Source organism: Ceratotherium simum, chromosome 15 (genome assembly GCF_057802395.1).
Source record: "Ceratotherium simum simum isolate JZ-2026a chromosome 15, ASM5780239v1, whole genome shotgun sequence".
Classification (NCBI taxonomy): domain Eukaryota; kingdom Metazoa; phylum Chordata; class Mammalia; order Perissodactyla; family Rhinocerotidae; genus Ceratotherium; species Ceratotherium simum.
This window is the reverse complement of record NC_141914.1, coordinates 52,190,986-52,205,495: the sequence shown is the minus strand read 5'-3', so window position 1 is coordinate 52,205,495 and position 14,510 is coordinate 52,190,986. Positions and strand designations below refer to the sequence as shown.

Here is a 14,510-nt window from a genome sequence, read left to right as displayed (position 1 = left end):
TTATATTGCCATCCAATGTTTGAGGATTTCAAGTGCTCTACCCTCTTGTCAAAACTGTCAGTCAGGAGATTATGTGGGATTTCTGCATCTATGTTAATTAGGGGTATTGTTCTGTAATTTTATTTTTTTGTAATGTTTGTCTAGTTTTAGTGCAGAGTAATGCTAGCTTAATAAAGTGAGTTGAGAAGCATTTCCTCCTGTTTATTTTCTGCAAAAGTTTGTATACAACTGGTATAATTTCTTACTTAAATGGTTGAGGCAATTCACCAGTGAAGACATCTTGGCCTGGCATTTTCCTTGAGAAAAACGTTTTATTTATTAATTCAATTTTTAAAATTTATGTAAGGCTATTTAAGCTTTCCATCACTTCTTGAATGCATTTGATACATTGTAATATATTGTGCCATTCAAAGTATTCATCCAGTTCATATAAACTGTAAATATGTTTGCAAGCACTATTCATAATATCTCCTTATTAATTTGTGTTCTGTCTTTGTTCTTGCTCATTTTAGCTAGAGGCTTGTCAATTTCATTGACCTTTTAGAAAACCAACTTTTCATTTTACTGATTGTCTCTATTGTTTATTATTTTATTTCACTGATTTCACTCTTATCTTTATTCTTCCCCCTATTTATTCTGTGTTAACTTGCTCTTCTTTTTCTAGTTTCTAAACTTTAAACTTGACTTCTTTTCTGATATAAGCACTTAAACTATACATTTCTATAAGCACTGTTTCAGTTTTCCCCTACACATATTGATAATGTTCTCATTCACTTAAAAATATTTTCTGATTTCCTTGGGGTTTATTCTTTGAATCATGGATAACGAAATTGCATTGTTAAACTTCTAAATATTTGAGTAAGTTCCAGATGTCGTATTGTATGATAAGTTAATTCCATTTTGAACAGAAAATACACTTTGTATATCTGCAATCATTTTACATTTATTGAGATTTGTTTTTTGGCTCAGAATATGGTCTGTCTTGTTAAATATTCTATGTGCACTTGAAAAAAATATATATTCTGCAATTATTGACTGAAGTCGTTGTAAATGTGAATTAATTTAAGTTATTTGATAATTGTTTAAGTCATGCTTATACACCTATTACTGTTCTGTCACCTGTCTTATCAATTATTGGTAGAGGAATATTGAAATCTCTAACTATATATATGGATTTGTCGTCTTCTCCTTTCAGTTATCAATTTATGCCTTGTATTTTGAAGCTGTTATTAGGTGCATACACACACATTCAGAATGGTTTTATGTTTTTTAGAGAAATTGATACCTTTATTAGTATGAAATGCCCCTTTCATACTAATCTACTTTGTGTGAAAGTAATATAGCCACTCCAGTTTTTTTGGTTGGTGCTATTACGGTATATCCTTTTAAAAAGTATATGTCTTATTTTTTTTAATTAATTGTAGATAGTATATATTTGGATCTCACTTTTTTTCAAGTCTGAAAATCCCTACCTTTTAATATGAGTAGTTAGATCATTTATATTTAGTGTAGTTTTCTATATGGGTTTAAATCTATGAGAATGCTATTTTTTTTCTATTTGTCTCATCTATTCTTTGCTCCCTTTTCCTCTTTTCTGCCTTCTCTTTGGTTAAGAATTTTTATATTTTATTTTATATCTGATATTGCTTTACTAGTTATACCTCCTTAAAAATAGTTGTTACTCTAGGAGTTGCAATATGCATCATTAATTTATCACAGTCTACCTTCAAAATGATATTTACTGCTTTATGTATAATGTTAGAACCTTACAACAATATAGTTCCATTTTTTTATGTTCCACTACTTTGGACTATCGTCATATTGACAAACACTGTAATACATTGTTATGTTTGCTTTCACCCACACAAATACATATTAAACATATTTTTTTAATGACAAAAACTATCTTTTACTTTTATTCATATATGCACAATTCCTTGCTCTCTTTATTCCATTGTGTATGTTCAAATTTCTATCTGGTGTTATTTACCTTCTACCTAAAATACTTCCTTCAACATTATTTGTAGTTTAGATCTGTGGTGATGAATAAATGCTCTCAGCTTATTTTTTTCTGAAAATGTCTTTATGTCTTCTCCATTTATATTGTATCCATTTTGATTATGTACTTCTATTTTGTTAGGTTTGTTTTTATTTTCCCTCAGCATTTTAAAGTTATTCCCTTATCTTCTCTCTTGCTTGGTTTCTGACAAGACATATGCCATCATTTTTATCTCTTCTTCTCTTGTATGTAATGAGCCTCTCTTTGTCCTTTGGATTCTGTTAAGATTTTCTCTTTATCACTGGTTTTCATCAATTTGGTGATGATGTGTCATGGCTGAGTTTTTTGTGTTTACTCTTGGGTTTATTGAGACTGTTGGGCGTGTGGATTTAGTTTTCATCAAATATGAAACATGTTTAGTCATTATTTCTTCAAAGTTTTTCTTTTTTTTTGTTCACTCTTCTCTCTTTCTGAGATTCCAGTTATATGATATTTTTTATATATATATTTTCCCACTGGTCGCTGAAACTCTGTTCATTTTATTTTCATATTGCTTTTCTTTTTTTCATTAAACTTTTTTTTTGAGATAATTTTAGATTCACACACCTGGGTTATATGGTACTAATCTTATAGGACTACTGTCATATATGTGGTTTGTTGTTGACTGGCACATCATTATGCAGTGCATGACTGTATATATAAATATAATTGATTTTTGTATATTTATCTTGTATCCTGCTAACTTGCTGAACTCACTTTTTAGTTCTAGGAGTTTGTAGATTCCTTAGTGTTTTTCAGACAATCATGTCAAATGCAAATAGGAACAGTTTTATTTCTTCCTATCTGATCTATATTTTTTTATTTCCTTTTCATGCCTAGTCGCACTGGCTAGAACTTTTACCGCTATGTCGCATACAGCAATGAGAGTGAACATCTTTGCTTGCTCTCAATCTTGGGGGAAAAGCATTTGATCTTTTACCATTAAGTATAATGTTAGTTGTAGATTTCTTGTAATATGCTCTTTATCAAGATGAGGAGGTACCCACGGCTCTCATTTTCTGAGATTCTTTTTTTTTCTTTTTATCATGAATGTGTGTTAAATTATGTCAAACGCATTTTCTTCATTGATTGATCTAATCATGTGAATTTTCTTCTTTGTTCTGTAAATATGGAGAATTACATTGATTGATTTTTGAATATTGAACCTGCTTTGTATGCTGTAATAAACCCTAGTTGGTCTTCTTGCATAATTTTTGTATATATATTGCTGGATTCTATATGCTAATGTTTTGTAAAGGATTTTTGCATCTTTATTGATGAGTGATATTGGTCTATAGTATTGTTTTTTTCTTTCTTCGGTATTGTCTTTGCCTCGCTTTGATATCAGGATAATACTAGCCTCATAAAATGTGTTGGAAAATATTCCCTCTTCTATTTTCTGGAAGAAATTTTAGAATTGGTGTTAATTCTTCCTTAAACATTTGATAGAATTCTTCAGTGAAAACATCTGGGCCTGGAGATTTCTCTTTGGGGAGTGTTTAAATTATGAATTATTTTTTTCATAGTTTTAAGGCTATACAAATTTTCTATTTGATATAGATGAGTTGTGGTTTTTTTGTATTTCTTTTAAGGAATTAGCCCATTTCATCTAAGTTGCCAAATTTATGTGTGCAGAGTTGTTTGTAGTAGTTTCTTATTATACTTTTGATGTCATCATTGTCTATAGTAATATCCCATTTTATTCTTGATATTGGTAATTTGTGTCTTCTCTCTTATTTTCCTTGTCAATATTTTTATTGTCAAATTTATTGATCTAATCTAAGAACCAGCTCTTCATTTTGTTTTTCTGTTTTCAATTTCATTGCTTTCTGTTCTTATCTTTATTATTTTCTTCATTCTACTTGCTTTGGTTTTATTTTACTCTTTTTATTCTAGGTTCTTGAGGTGGGAATTTAGATTATTGATTTGAGGCCTTTACTCTTTTTCAGTGTATTTAGTGCTATAAATCTCTCTCTTACTCAGCACTGCTTTAGCTGTGTCCTCAAATTTTTGGTGTTAAATTTTCATTTTTATTTAGCTCGATGTTTTATATTTTCCCTTGAGACTTCCTCTTTAACCCATGGACTATATAGAAGAAGTGTTCAGTTCCATGTGTTTAGACATTTTCCTATAATCTGTTATTGTTTGCAGTTGATTCCATTGTGGTTAGAAAACACATTATGTTTGATTTCAATTCTTTTAAATTTTTGAGGTTTGTTTTATAGCCCAGGATGTAGTCTATCTTGGTATGTGTTCTTTGGGCACTTGACAAGAATGTGTATTCTGCTATTGTTGAGTGGAGTGTTTTATAAGTATCAACTAAATCCTACAGGTTGACAGTGTTGTTGAGTTCCTCCAAGTCCTTGATGGTTTTCTGTCTAGTTGTTCCATTATTAATTGGGGAAAGAGTGATGATGAAGTCTCTAAGTATAATTTGGCATTTGTCTATTTCTCCTTCATTTCTATCAGCTTTTGCTTTCATATTTTTCACTTCTGTTGTTTGGTGCATGTACATTTAGGATTGTTATGTCTTGTTGTATCTTTTATTATTCCTTTTATTATTATATAATGTATCTTTCTATCTCTGGTAATTTTCTTTGCAATATGTTCTACTTTATCTGATATTAATGTAGCCACTCCTGCATTTTGGATTAATGTTTGCATGATATATATTTTTTCATCCTTTTACTTTTGACCTGCCTATATCATTATATTTGGAGTGAGTCTCATGTAAACAGCATCCAATTGGGGCATGTTTTTTAATCTTCTCTTCAAATTTGGGCAAGCCATATATGTTAATGTAATTATTGATATGTTATAGCTTGTCTGCTATTTCATTTCTTTTTGTTATTTCTATTTTTTATTTTTTCATATCTTTTTCCTGTCTTCTTGTGGGTTACTTAAACATTTTTTAGAATTCCATTTTGTTTCATTCATAACAGTTTTGAGTATATCTTTTTATAAGCTTTTTTACTGGTTGCTCCAGGTATCACATTATGTATAAATAACTTATCTACTGGTGGCATCATTTTACTGGTTCAAGTGAAGTGTAGAACCCTTAACTTCCTTTTCCTTTACTCTGCTCCATTTGTATATAATGTTTTAACTATTTCCTCTATGTACATTTAGAACCACATAAGACAATGTTATAATTTTTGCTTCAGCCATTATGTATCATTTAGAAGACTCCAGAGGGGAAGGAAAGTTTATTGCATTTATATATTTTTTCTTATTCCTGCTCTTTTCTTCTTTCTGATGCTCTTGTTCTTTCTTCCTTCCTGATGTTCCACAATTCCTTTTTTATATTATTGTTTCCTTTCTACTTAGAGAACTTCCTTTAAACATTATTTTAGAGTCATCTGCTGGAGATAAATTCTCTTATTTTCTTTTATCTGAGAATGTCTTGGTTTCATCTTCCTTCCTACAAGGTAATTTTGCTGGACATAGGATTCTGGCTTGTTTCCTTTCATTGGTTGAGAAATGTTGTTACTTGCTCTGGTTTCCATGATTTCTGATGAGAAATTTTTGATAATTTTACATTTTTCCCCTATAGATAAGATGTCATTTCTCTTTTGTGGCTTTAAGGATTTTTCCTCTGTCTTTGGTTTTCAGAATTTTTACCATGATGGCTCTTAGTGCAAATTTCTTTGGGTTTAATATGCTTGGGCTTCATTCAGCTTCTTAGACCTGTAGATTTATGTCTTTTGCCAAATTTGGGAAATTTTCAGTCTTATTTATTTATTTTTTTTTTTTGTGAGAAAGATCAGCCCTGAGCTAACATCCATGCCAATCCTCCTCTTTTTGCTGAGGAAGACTGGCCCTGGGCTAACATCTGTGCCCATCTTCCTCCACTTTACATGGGACGCCGCCACAGCATGGCCTGACAAGCAGCGCATCGGTGCGCGCCCAGGATCCGAACCCAGGCCACCAGTAGCAGAGTGTGCACACTTAACCACTATGCCACGGGGCCAGCCCAGTCTTATTTCTTTGAACACATTTTCAGCCAACCTCCTTTCTTCTATCCCCTAAGATTTCATTGACACAATGTTATATTTTCATTATAGTTCCTTGGGTCTCTGAGGCTCTATTCTTTTCTTGTTCAGTCTGTTTTCTCTCTGATGTTCAGTTGGGTAATTTCTATTGTTCTATCTTCCATCCACTGATTCTTTCATCTGTCCTCTCCATTCTACTTTGTAACCCATCCATTTATATTTTATTTCAGTTACTGTGTTCTTCACTTCTAAAACTTCCACTTGGTTCTTCTTTATATCTTCTGTTTCTTTGCTGAGGCTCTATTTTATTTGTTTCAAGCATGTTTGTAATTGCTCATTGAAGCATTTTTGTGATGGCTGCTTTAAATTCTTTGTCAGATAATTCTAACATCTCTAACATCTTGGTGTTGGCATCTATTGATTGACTTTTTAAATCATTTTGAGATCTTCCTGGTTCTTAATATGATGAGTGATTTTGTATTGAAACCTAGACATTTTGTGTATTATAAGACTCTGGATCTTATTTAAATCTTCTATTTTAGTTGGGATTTTTTGACACTACTCTGGAAGGGGAAAGCGGGGGATACCACTTTGTTACTGCCCAATGTGGGTAGAAGTCCAGGTTTCCCACTTGGCTTCTAAGGACTCCTGAGAAATGTATGCTTCATTACTTTTGTGCAGGGATGTGAGTTCTAGCTCTCCACTAGGCCTCCACTGATACCACTTGGCTAGGAAGTGTAGGTGGGCCTTTTTAATGTTCCCATATGGCTTTTTTTTGACACCACAGTTGGGTGGCCTCATTATCATTGAGTGGTAGTGAAAATCTTAACTCTCTAATAAGCTTCCTCTGACACCAGTGGGGAGGGAAAGAAAAACCTCATTACAGCCTGGTGAGGGTTAGTCTAGTCTCTCCACTCAATCTTTGGTGTCATGGGTGGGGATGGGGCTACATTTTTTTTCTATGGTGTTTGGCTAGAGCAGAGCAGTTATTTTCTAAAAGGTTTCTATCTTGCTAGGCTCTCTCTTTCCTGGTCCTTTGACTAGGGAATCTCCTTCTAAAATTCAAATTGCTTGATATTGTGTGCTTAATATTGCCCTACTGGTCACCCAGACATTCTTATTTAAATTGTTTAGGCCTTTTTCTCTTTCTGTTCTTCATTTTGGATAATTTATACTGCTAAGTTTTTAAGTTCCATAATAAGTTCCATAATTTTCTAATTATCTAATCTGCTGTTTATCCCATTTAGTGAAATTTTAATTTCAGATCTTTTATTCTTCTGCTCTAGAAGTTCTCTTTGGTAGTTTTTTATATCTTCTATTTTTCTTCTCATTAAATACATGTTTTTCTTTAAATCATTGGACATATTGGGCTTATTTATAGTGCTGTTTTAATGTCCTTATCTGCTGATTTCCTGATCTCTATTATTTCTGTATCTGTTTTTATTGAATGCATTTTCTCCTGGATATGGGTCACATTTTCTTACCCTTTTCACAGGTTATTAATTTTTTATGGGATGCAGGACATTATGGAATTTTACATGATTGAGTGTCAGCTTTTGTTGTTATCCTTTATAAAGTACTGTACTTTTTTTCTGGATGCCATGTTAAATTATTTACGGATCAGTTTAATACTGTCAAGTACTGTTTTTAGGCTTTGTTAGGGTGAATCTAGAGTAGATTTTACTTTGGGGTTAGATTAGCCCTGCTACTGAGCCTTGGCCCTTCTGGGACCTCTACTGAGTGCGCATGTATTCAATGACATTTCTCCACTCTGGTTGCTAAGAACTGACTCCTGGCCCTCTGTGTGCTCCTGGAATTGTATGACTTACAGCTGCCCTAATTCCGCTTTCCAGTGTATTGTTCATCGCCTGGCCTCATGGAGATTTACCCGATGTATATATGGAATAACATTTAGTCAAAGATTCAAGAGGATCATTAAATCGATTTCTGGAGGTTTTTCCTCTGTTTAACACTCCCTCCCCCCCCCCCCTTTCTAGCACTCCAAAAATTCTAGTTTCCTCAACAATTATGAACTCTGACTTGTCTCTTCAACTTAGCAAGATCATTGAGCTCTCATTTGGTTTCTCTTTCTTGTGCTGTAATCCAGAAATTGCCTCTAGCAAAACCCAGAGCAATAATTTAGCTTTGTTTCTCTTCTCTCAGGGTTCCACCTCTTGTGCTGCCTGTTGTTCAATATCTGCAAACAGTTGTTTCATGTATTTCTATCTAGTCTTTTAGTTGTTTATGGCAGAAAGTAAACCCAGTCATGGTTACTCTTTCTGAGTCATGAGCCAAGTTTGAACAGGCCTCATTTAAGTGCTGCTGTGTAAAGGGTACTGCCCTTTATCTCAACACAAAAGAAGCATTAGAATCTTGGCTGAAAATATTACATGTGTTCTACATGCTACTTTCAAATGTCCTTCTATGTTCTGCAGCTGAAAATAAAAGCTGCAAGTTTACAACCAATGCTACATTGGAGGAGTTTTATTTTACAGTTCTTCCGTGGCCGATTCATATGGGTTAAGTTCACAGTTAAAATCAGTCTCAAAAACAGAAGGGAATTTTAATGGTACTAGGACTTGCTGAAGGCGGGTTATACCTGGCCATTTTCTGGAGGGTTAACCCTTCATAGTTGGAAACCTTGAGTATCAAGAAGGCATTAGGGCAATAGGAGATTAAAGTAAATTTAGAGAAGAGGTTCCCAGAGACAGTGATGAATGAGAAGAACATATCAAAGATAATTATATTATACTTTATTATCTTACATCTGTTGAAATTGACCCCTCGCTTTTCAGAGTTAAGAGAGGAAGTTACCTATCCCGTTGTCATGAGAGCTGGTGGTAGAGGATATGGATTAAAGAAATTGAGTTTCTGGTATAAACATGGCCATGTAGGTCAACATCTTTCTCTTAACCTGTGACAAAACATACAGACAGAATGAAAAAAATAAAGAAAACCAAAAAGGTCCAGAAAATTTTATTTTTTGTGAAATCAGGGGGCAGGTTGAATCTGCAGGCTTGAATGTAAGTCTCTCAGAGAGCTGATACTGAGAAGGAACACAAGGAGAAAAAAGACAGGGAAAGGCAAGAAAAGAAGGAAGGCAATAATAAAGATGAGTATAGAAATTAATAAAATAGAGAATAGAAAAACAAGAGAGAAAATTAATAAAACCAAAAGTTGGTTCTTTGAAAAAAATCAATAAAATTGACAAACCTTCAGCTAAACTGACAAAGGAAAAAAGAGAGATGACTCAAATTACTAAAGTCACAAATGAAAGAGGGGACATCACTACTGACCCTAAGGAAATAGGAAAGAGAATAAGATAATACTATGAACAACTATATCACAACAAATTAGATAACTTATGTGAAATGAACAAATTCCTAGAATGACAATAACTACTGAAACTGACTTCTGAGGAAAAAAGAAAATCTGGTTAAACATATAATAAGTAAAGAGATAGAATTAGTAATTTTAAAACTTCCTGTAAAGAAAAACTCAGACCCAGATGGTTTCAATGGTGAATTATGCCAGACATTTAAAGAAGAATTAATACAAATTCTTCCAAAATATAGAAGAGGAGAGAACATTTCCCAACTTATTGCATGAGGCCAGTATTACCCTGATACCAAAACCAGACAAGAATTTCTCAAGAAATAAAGCTACAAACCCATATCTGTTGTGAATATATATGTAAAAATCCTCAACAAAATACTAAGAAATCAAATTCAACAACATATAAAAAGGATTATATGTTATGATCAAGTAGGACTTATCTCAGGAAAACAAGGTTGGTTCAACACCTGAAAATGAATTAATGTAATACACCATTATCAATAAGATAAAGGACAAAACTCACATGATCATCGCAATAGATGCAGAAAAAAAAAACTTGACAAAATTCAACACCCTTTCATGATAAAAGAACTCAGAAAACTAGAAATAGAAGAAAACTTCCTGATAAAATGAAACCTATGACAACATACAGCTAACATGTTATGCTTAATAGTGAAATACTGAAAGCTTTCCCCCTAAGATCAAGAAGAAGACAAGGATGTCTGTTCATGCCCCTTCTATTCAACATGGTACTGGAATTTCTAGCCAGGGCAAAAAGGCAAGAAAATAAAGTAAAAGGCATCGAGATTAGAAAGGATGAAGTAAAATATCTCTATTTGCTGATGACAGGATCTTGCGTATAGAAACTCTTAAGAAATCTACTTAAACAAACTATTAGAACTAATAAAGAAATTCAACAAAGTTGCAGGATATAAGATCAACACATAACAGTCAGTTGGATTTCTATACACTAGCAATGAACAATCTGAAAGTAAAATTAAGAAACAATCCTATTTACAATAGCATCAAAAAGGATAAAATCCATAGGAACAAATTTAACAAAAGAAGTGCAAAAATGATGTACTGAAAACTATAAAATATTATTGAAATAAATTAAAGACCTAAAATACATGGAAAGACATCTCATGTTCATGGATCAGACAACTTAATACTGTTCAAATGGCAATATTCCTCCAAATTGATGTACAAATTTAACTCGGTCTCTCCCTACCAGAAAAGCAAAGAGCAGAACTGTGTATATTGTATCTGTGATGGCTAGATAGATAGATATTTGTATTACTTATATTTTCATGAATAATTCTGGAAGGATTTATAAGAAACTAATTAAAGCAAAAGCATTCATGTATGGTAGTGGTTGGGTAAAACTGGGTGAATGTAGGGACAGTAGCTTTATATATTATTTTGCTTTTTATATTCTGTGCATTATTTTTTTAAAAGGTGGGGTGGGAGGGGCAGGAGTAGAAATTCTGCAGTGCCACCCCAGCAGCCTGTAACATAGACAAGGCTGGATTCACAGTCAGTCTGGAATCACTTACCTCTTAAATTCAGCAAGTGAGCTCTGTGTGGAGGTGGGTACTCCTGATAGGATGTGTGGCTTCACATTACTTTGGACTTGCAGAGAATATGACTGAGACTGATTTAGACAGCAGCAAGTGATGGGGAGAAGGAGGCCAGCTGACTAATTCCAGTGGGATCTGAGCTTCTTTATTCCATCTCCACCGCAGGTAGCTTCAGTCGGCCTTCTTCTCACAAAGTGGTTGCTTATCTAAAAGCAGAGGAGATCTAGAGGAGGTAAAAGGGTTTATCTAAGGATGATTCTGATGCTGAAAGGAGAAGAAAAGGTGGAGAGAGAATAAGAAAAAAATACAAAGGTGTATGGAGGAGTTCCTGCTGACTCTATTTAACTTGGGACAGCAGATACACTTTTGGAAAGAGGGAAATTAAAATGATTCTTCTTTGACCTTGATCCATGTTGAGATTTGTTCAGATTTTGGAGTTCAGATCACAAAATGGGAAACCTTTTGTTGAATAGCTTCCACCTGAAAGTGGGAAAGGACTGTCAGGACTCCTTAAGATCTATGTGAAAAACCCAGTGGCCCCAGTTCCCTCTTTGTCTTTCTCCTCCCTTCCGCTCTGTATGTTTCTAAAGTTAATGAATTGCAAACTAGCACTGCTTAATTGCTTTCAGAGATGGAGCCCTGCCCAGGTGGGAATGGATGTGCCCACATCTGTCAGAGTGAGAATGGAGTGGCCAGGTGTGCCTGTCACCCAGGCTACCTGCTGTCTGGAGACAAAAAGGCCTGTAGAGGTAGGAAGTTGAAGCTGATGGCTTAATTGTGTAATTGAAATTTTGTGGTAATTCCATTTTGAATAGTCAGAACAGCTAAGAGAAAGGTGTTTTCATTTATGCTTAAAAAGGAACATTTATATTCTTATTTGATCATTCTGAAACGTATTTTTGTGATACTATAAAAACTCAGTGAAATTTTTAGTTACACAAAATATGGTCTGGTGTAGTTTCAGAATCCAGCCTTTTTGTTTTCTGTTTCTCATTCTGAGGTGAATTCCAGAATTAATATTTCAAAACCTTCCATGACAGCACAGGGAGTTTTTTATTGTAGGCTGCAGAAGGTGGGGAAAACCTTTGAAAAGCAAGTATGTGCAAATGAGTGTTCTCAGAAGTTAGGAATAATTAAAACCAAAAAGAAAGAAACTCTGTAAATACAAGGTTACATATTTCTGTTTCCTAGGAATAGCAAAAGAGACACACTTCAATTCAAAAATGAAAGTGATAAATTACTGCATGACCAGAACTGATAAATGAAGTCATTCCTGTGGGGCAGTCTTTATTTTAATAACTTCTGAGAAATCACAAAATCCTTCATTTTTATCATGACATTTTCATGAAATGAGAAACAGTTTATTTGGATTAATTATGAAAATACCAAAATGTTTCCTGACTTAGGGGACTGATAAACACTTTGAGAAATTGAAAAAGAATTAGATATAAAAATTAGTGTTGTTAGTTTTTTTTTCTTTAAGTCAAACTAAGATAAAATTTTCTGTGGCTTTTGTTAGCATACTTTTCTGACAGAGAACATTTCTGCTTTGGTCACTCTGTTTACACAGCTCCTGCCTAGCCCAGAACCTGGCACAGAATAAGGTCTTTTTAAATATTTGTGGAAAATTGACAGATATATACATGTATCTATATCTATCTTTGTCTAATCTTTCAAAGTTTTATTTTAATATCTGATGCATTATTTCTAGAAAGTCTATCCCCAATATTACTGCCTCCTTAGGGTTTTACAAATACCTTAGAAGAATGAGTATTTCTCTTAAGCTCCCTGGTGGGGATGACATGCAGGACAATATAAGGAGGAAGTTCTAGTAGGGAAAATGATGGTGACATCTATCCATTTAAAGGAAGGAACAGGGACTACTTGGGCCACAGAATTAAGTTACACTGAATAGCCTTGGCTATCTGTGTCAGGAGAGAGAGAGGGCATCAGTGTTTATGTAGCACTGCCCTGTGTCAATCATATATACCACACGTGCTGTGGATTTCTTCGTAGGAAGGCCCCAAATCTGCCCTGTCTATGGCCATACATTCTGTCTCCTTAAATCAGGAAGATACCATTTTTTAAGAATGTGATATATATTCCTACAGACAAATAACAATGACTTTTACTTGTATTATTAGGGGACAGATAAGGTCTATTTTTTGTTTTCTCTCTCTACCAATTAATAGATACTAGTAGGTTCTAATAGATAGAAGTGTTTGAGAGCATAAGACCAAGACTGGAGTTAATGTCATTAGCAGTTGGTTTATTTGCAAATATGGAGCCTATGTAGTATTTTACTGTTACACTTGATGTTGGGGTTTGTGGGGTGAGGGGATGCTTTAGTTCATTGTTACAGTTTTCAGGTAAATCTTAATTCAAGCTCCAAAGACATAGCTGCTGTGTATCTCTTTCTGCAGACATAAACGAGTGTGCTGAAGGGCTTGCTCACTGTGGCCATCGCTGTGTGAACACGGTGGGATCTTTTACTTGTGCTTGCCACCCTCGCTTTGAACTGGGAGCTGATGGAAAACAGTGTTACAGTAAGTGGCAACAATCACAGCCCAGGAAACGTGTGGCATTTTACAAGAGTAATGAACAGAAGAACAGCACTGAATATCTTGCCAAAGCAGAAGCTCCTGAGAATGTTTTCCACTGGGGCAGAGTGGGGGTGGGAGCTTAGAAGTCCAACCCCCTCATTTTAATTTGAAGAAACAGGGGTCCGGAGTTAACAGAAAATGGTTGGCATAATGATCCACAGTGCAGATGGCAAGGATTAAATCTGAAAACTTCTGACTTGTGGCTCTCTTGGCCCCATGGCTCTCCTTTGCGTAGAGTCTGTCTTCCTTCATCACCTCTGCCATGCAATAGTTATTGAAGACCAGTAACTCCAATGTAAAATTCAAGGAAAAGGAACTAGCAGAGGTGAAGGAACCAGCAGTACAAGAAGCAGCTCTAGGTTGTGGTACACATTTTTCTGACACATTGGATGCTCTAAAGAGTATCTTCCGTGTCAGCCCTTCTCCTCCCTCCCCCATTTTCCATTCGTTTCCATCATCCCTCTTTAAGCAGCTCCTTCTGACTTTGCATTCTCTCTTTCACTGACTCATTCCTCTACTCCTTTTCTTCAAAAAATTATGCCCTATGTCATCTAACCTTAGCTTCTTCCTCACCTAGGTTCAGTTATACAGTTTAATATATCCCTTATTATGAATATATTAAAATGTTAATATGCTGAATTATTAGTTGCTATTAATAGCAATTGCAGCTATTTCCTTCTCTCATGTCTTCCTTCTGGTCCACTGCTTAATCTGTAGATGAACACACTTCCTACTTTACTGAGCTTAAAACCTTCTGATACAAAGTGCCTCAGGTTCCATGTTCTCTACCTCAATATTTTCCATCCTTACCCATCCTCTTCCTTCTTTTTTGAATGACAGAATAATTTTTTTCTTATTTCTTAAGCCAATTCCTCCATTTCTGCCTTTTATAAGATCATAGTACTTCAACAATTATTTTTCTTCTTCATCTTCAGACCCTTCCTTTCTCTTAGTGACTTCC

General features: G+C 34.3%; 1 protein-coding gene across 1 annotated transcript in view; it reads left to right on the top strand.

The window, feature by feature from the left end:
- LOC101390896 (uncharacterized) overlaps nt 1-14,510 on the top strand; it is a 584,743-nt gene that overhangs the window by 470,100 nt on the left and 100,133 nt on the right. The window contains 2 exon segments of the mRNA XM_087440065.1: nt 11,576-11,695; nt 13,370-13,492. Coding sequence (XP_087296191.1) covers nt 11,576-11,695; nt 13,370-13,492 — 243 coding nt within the window.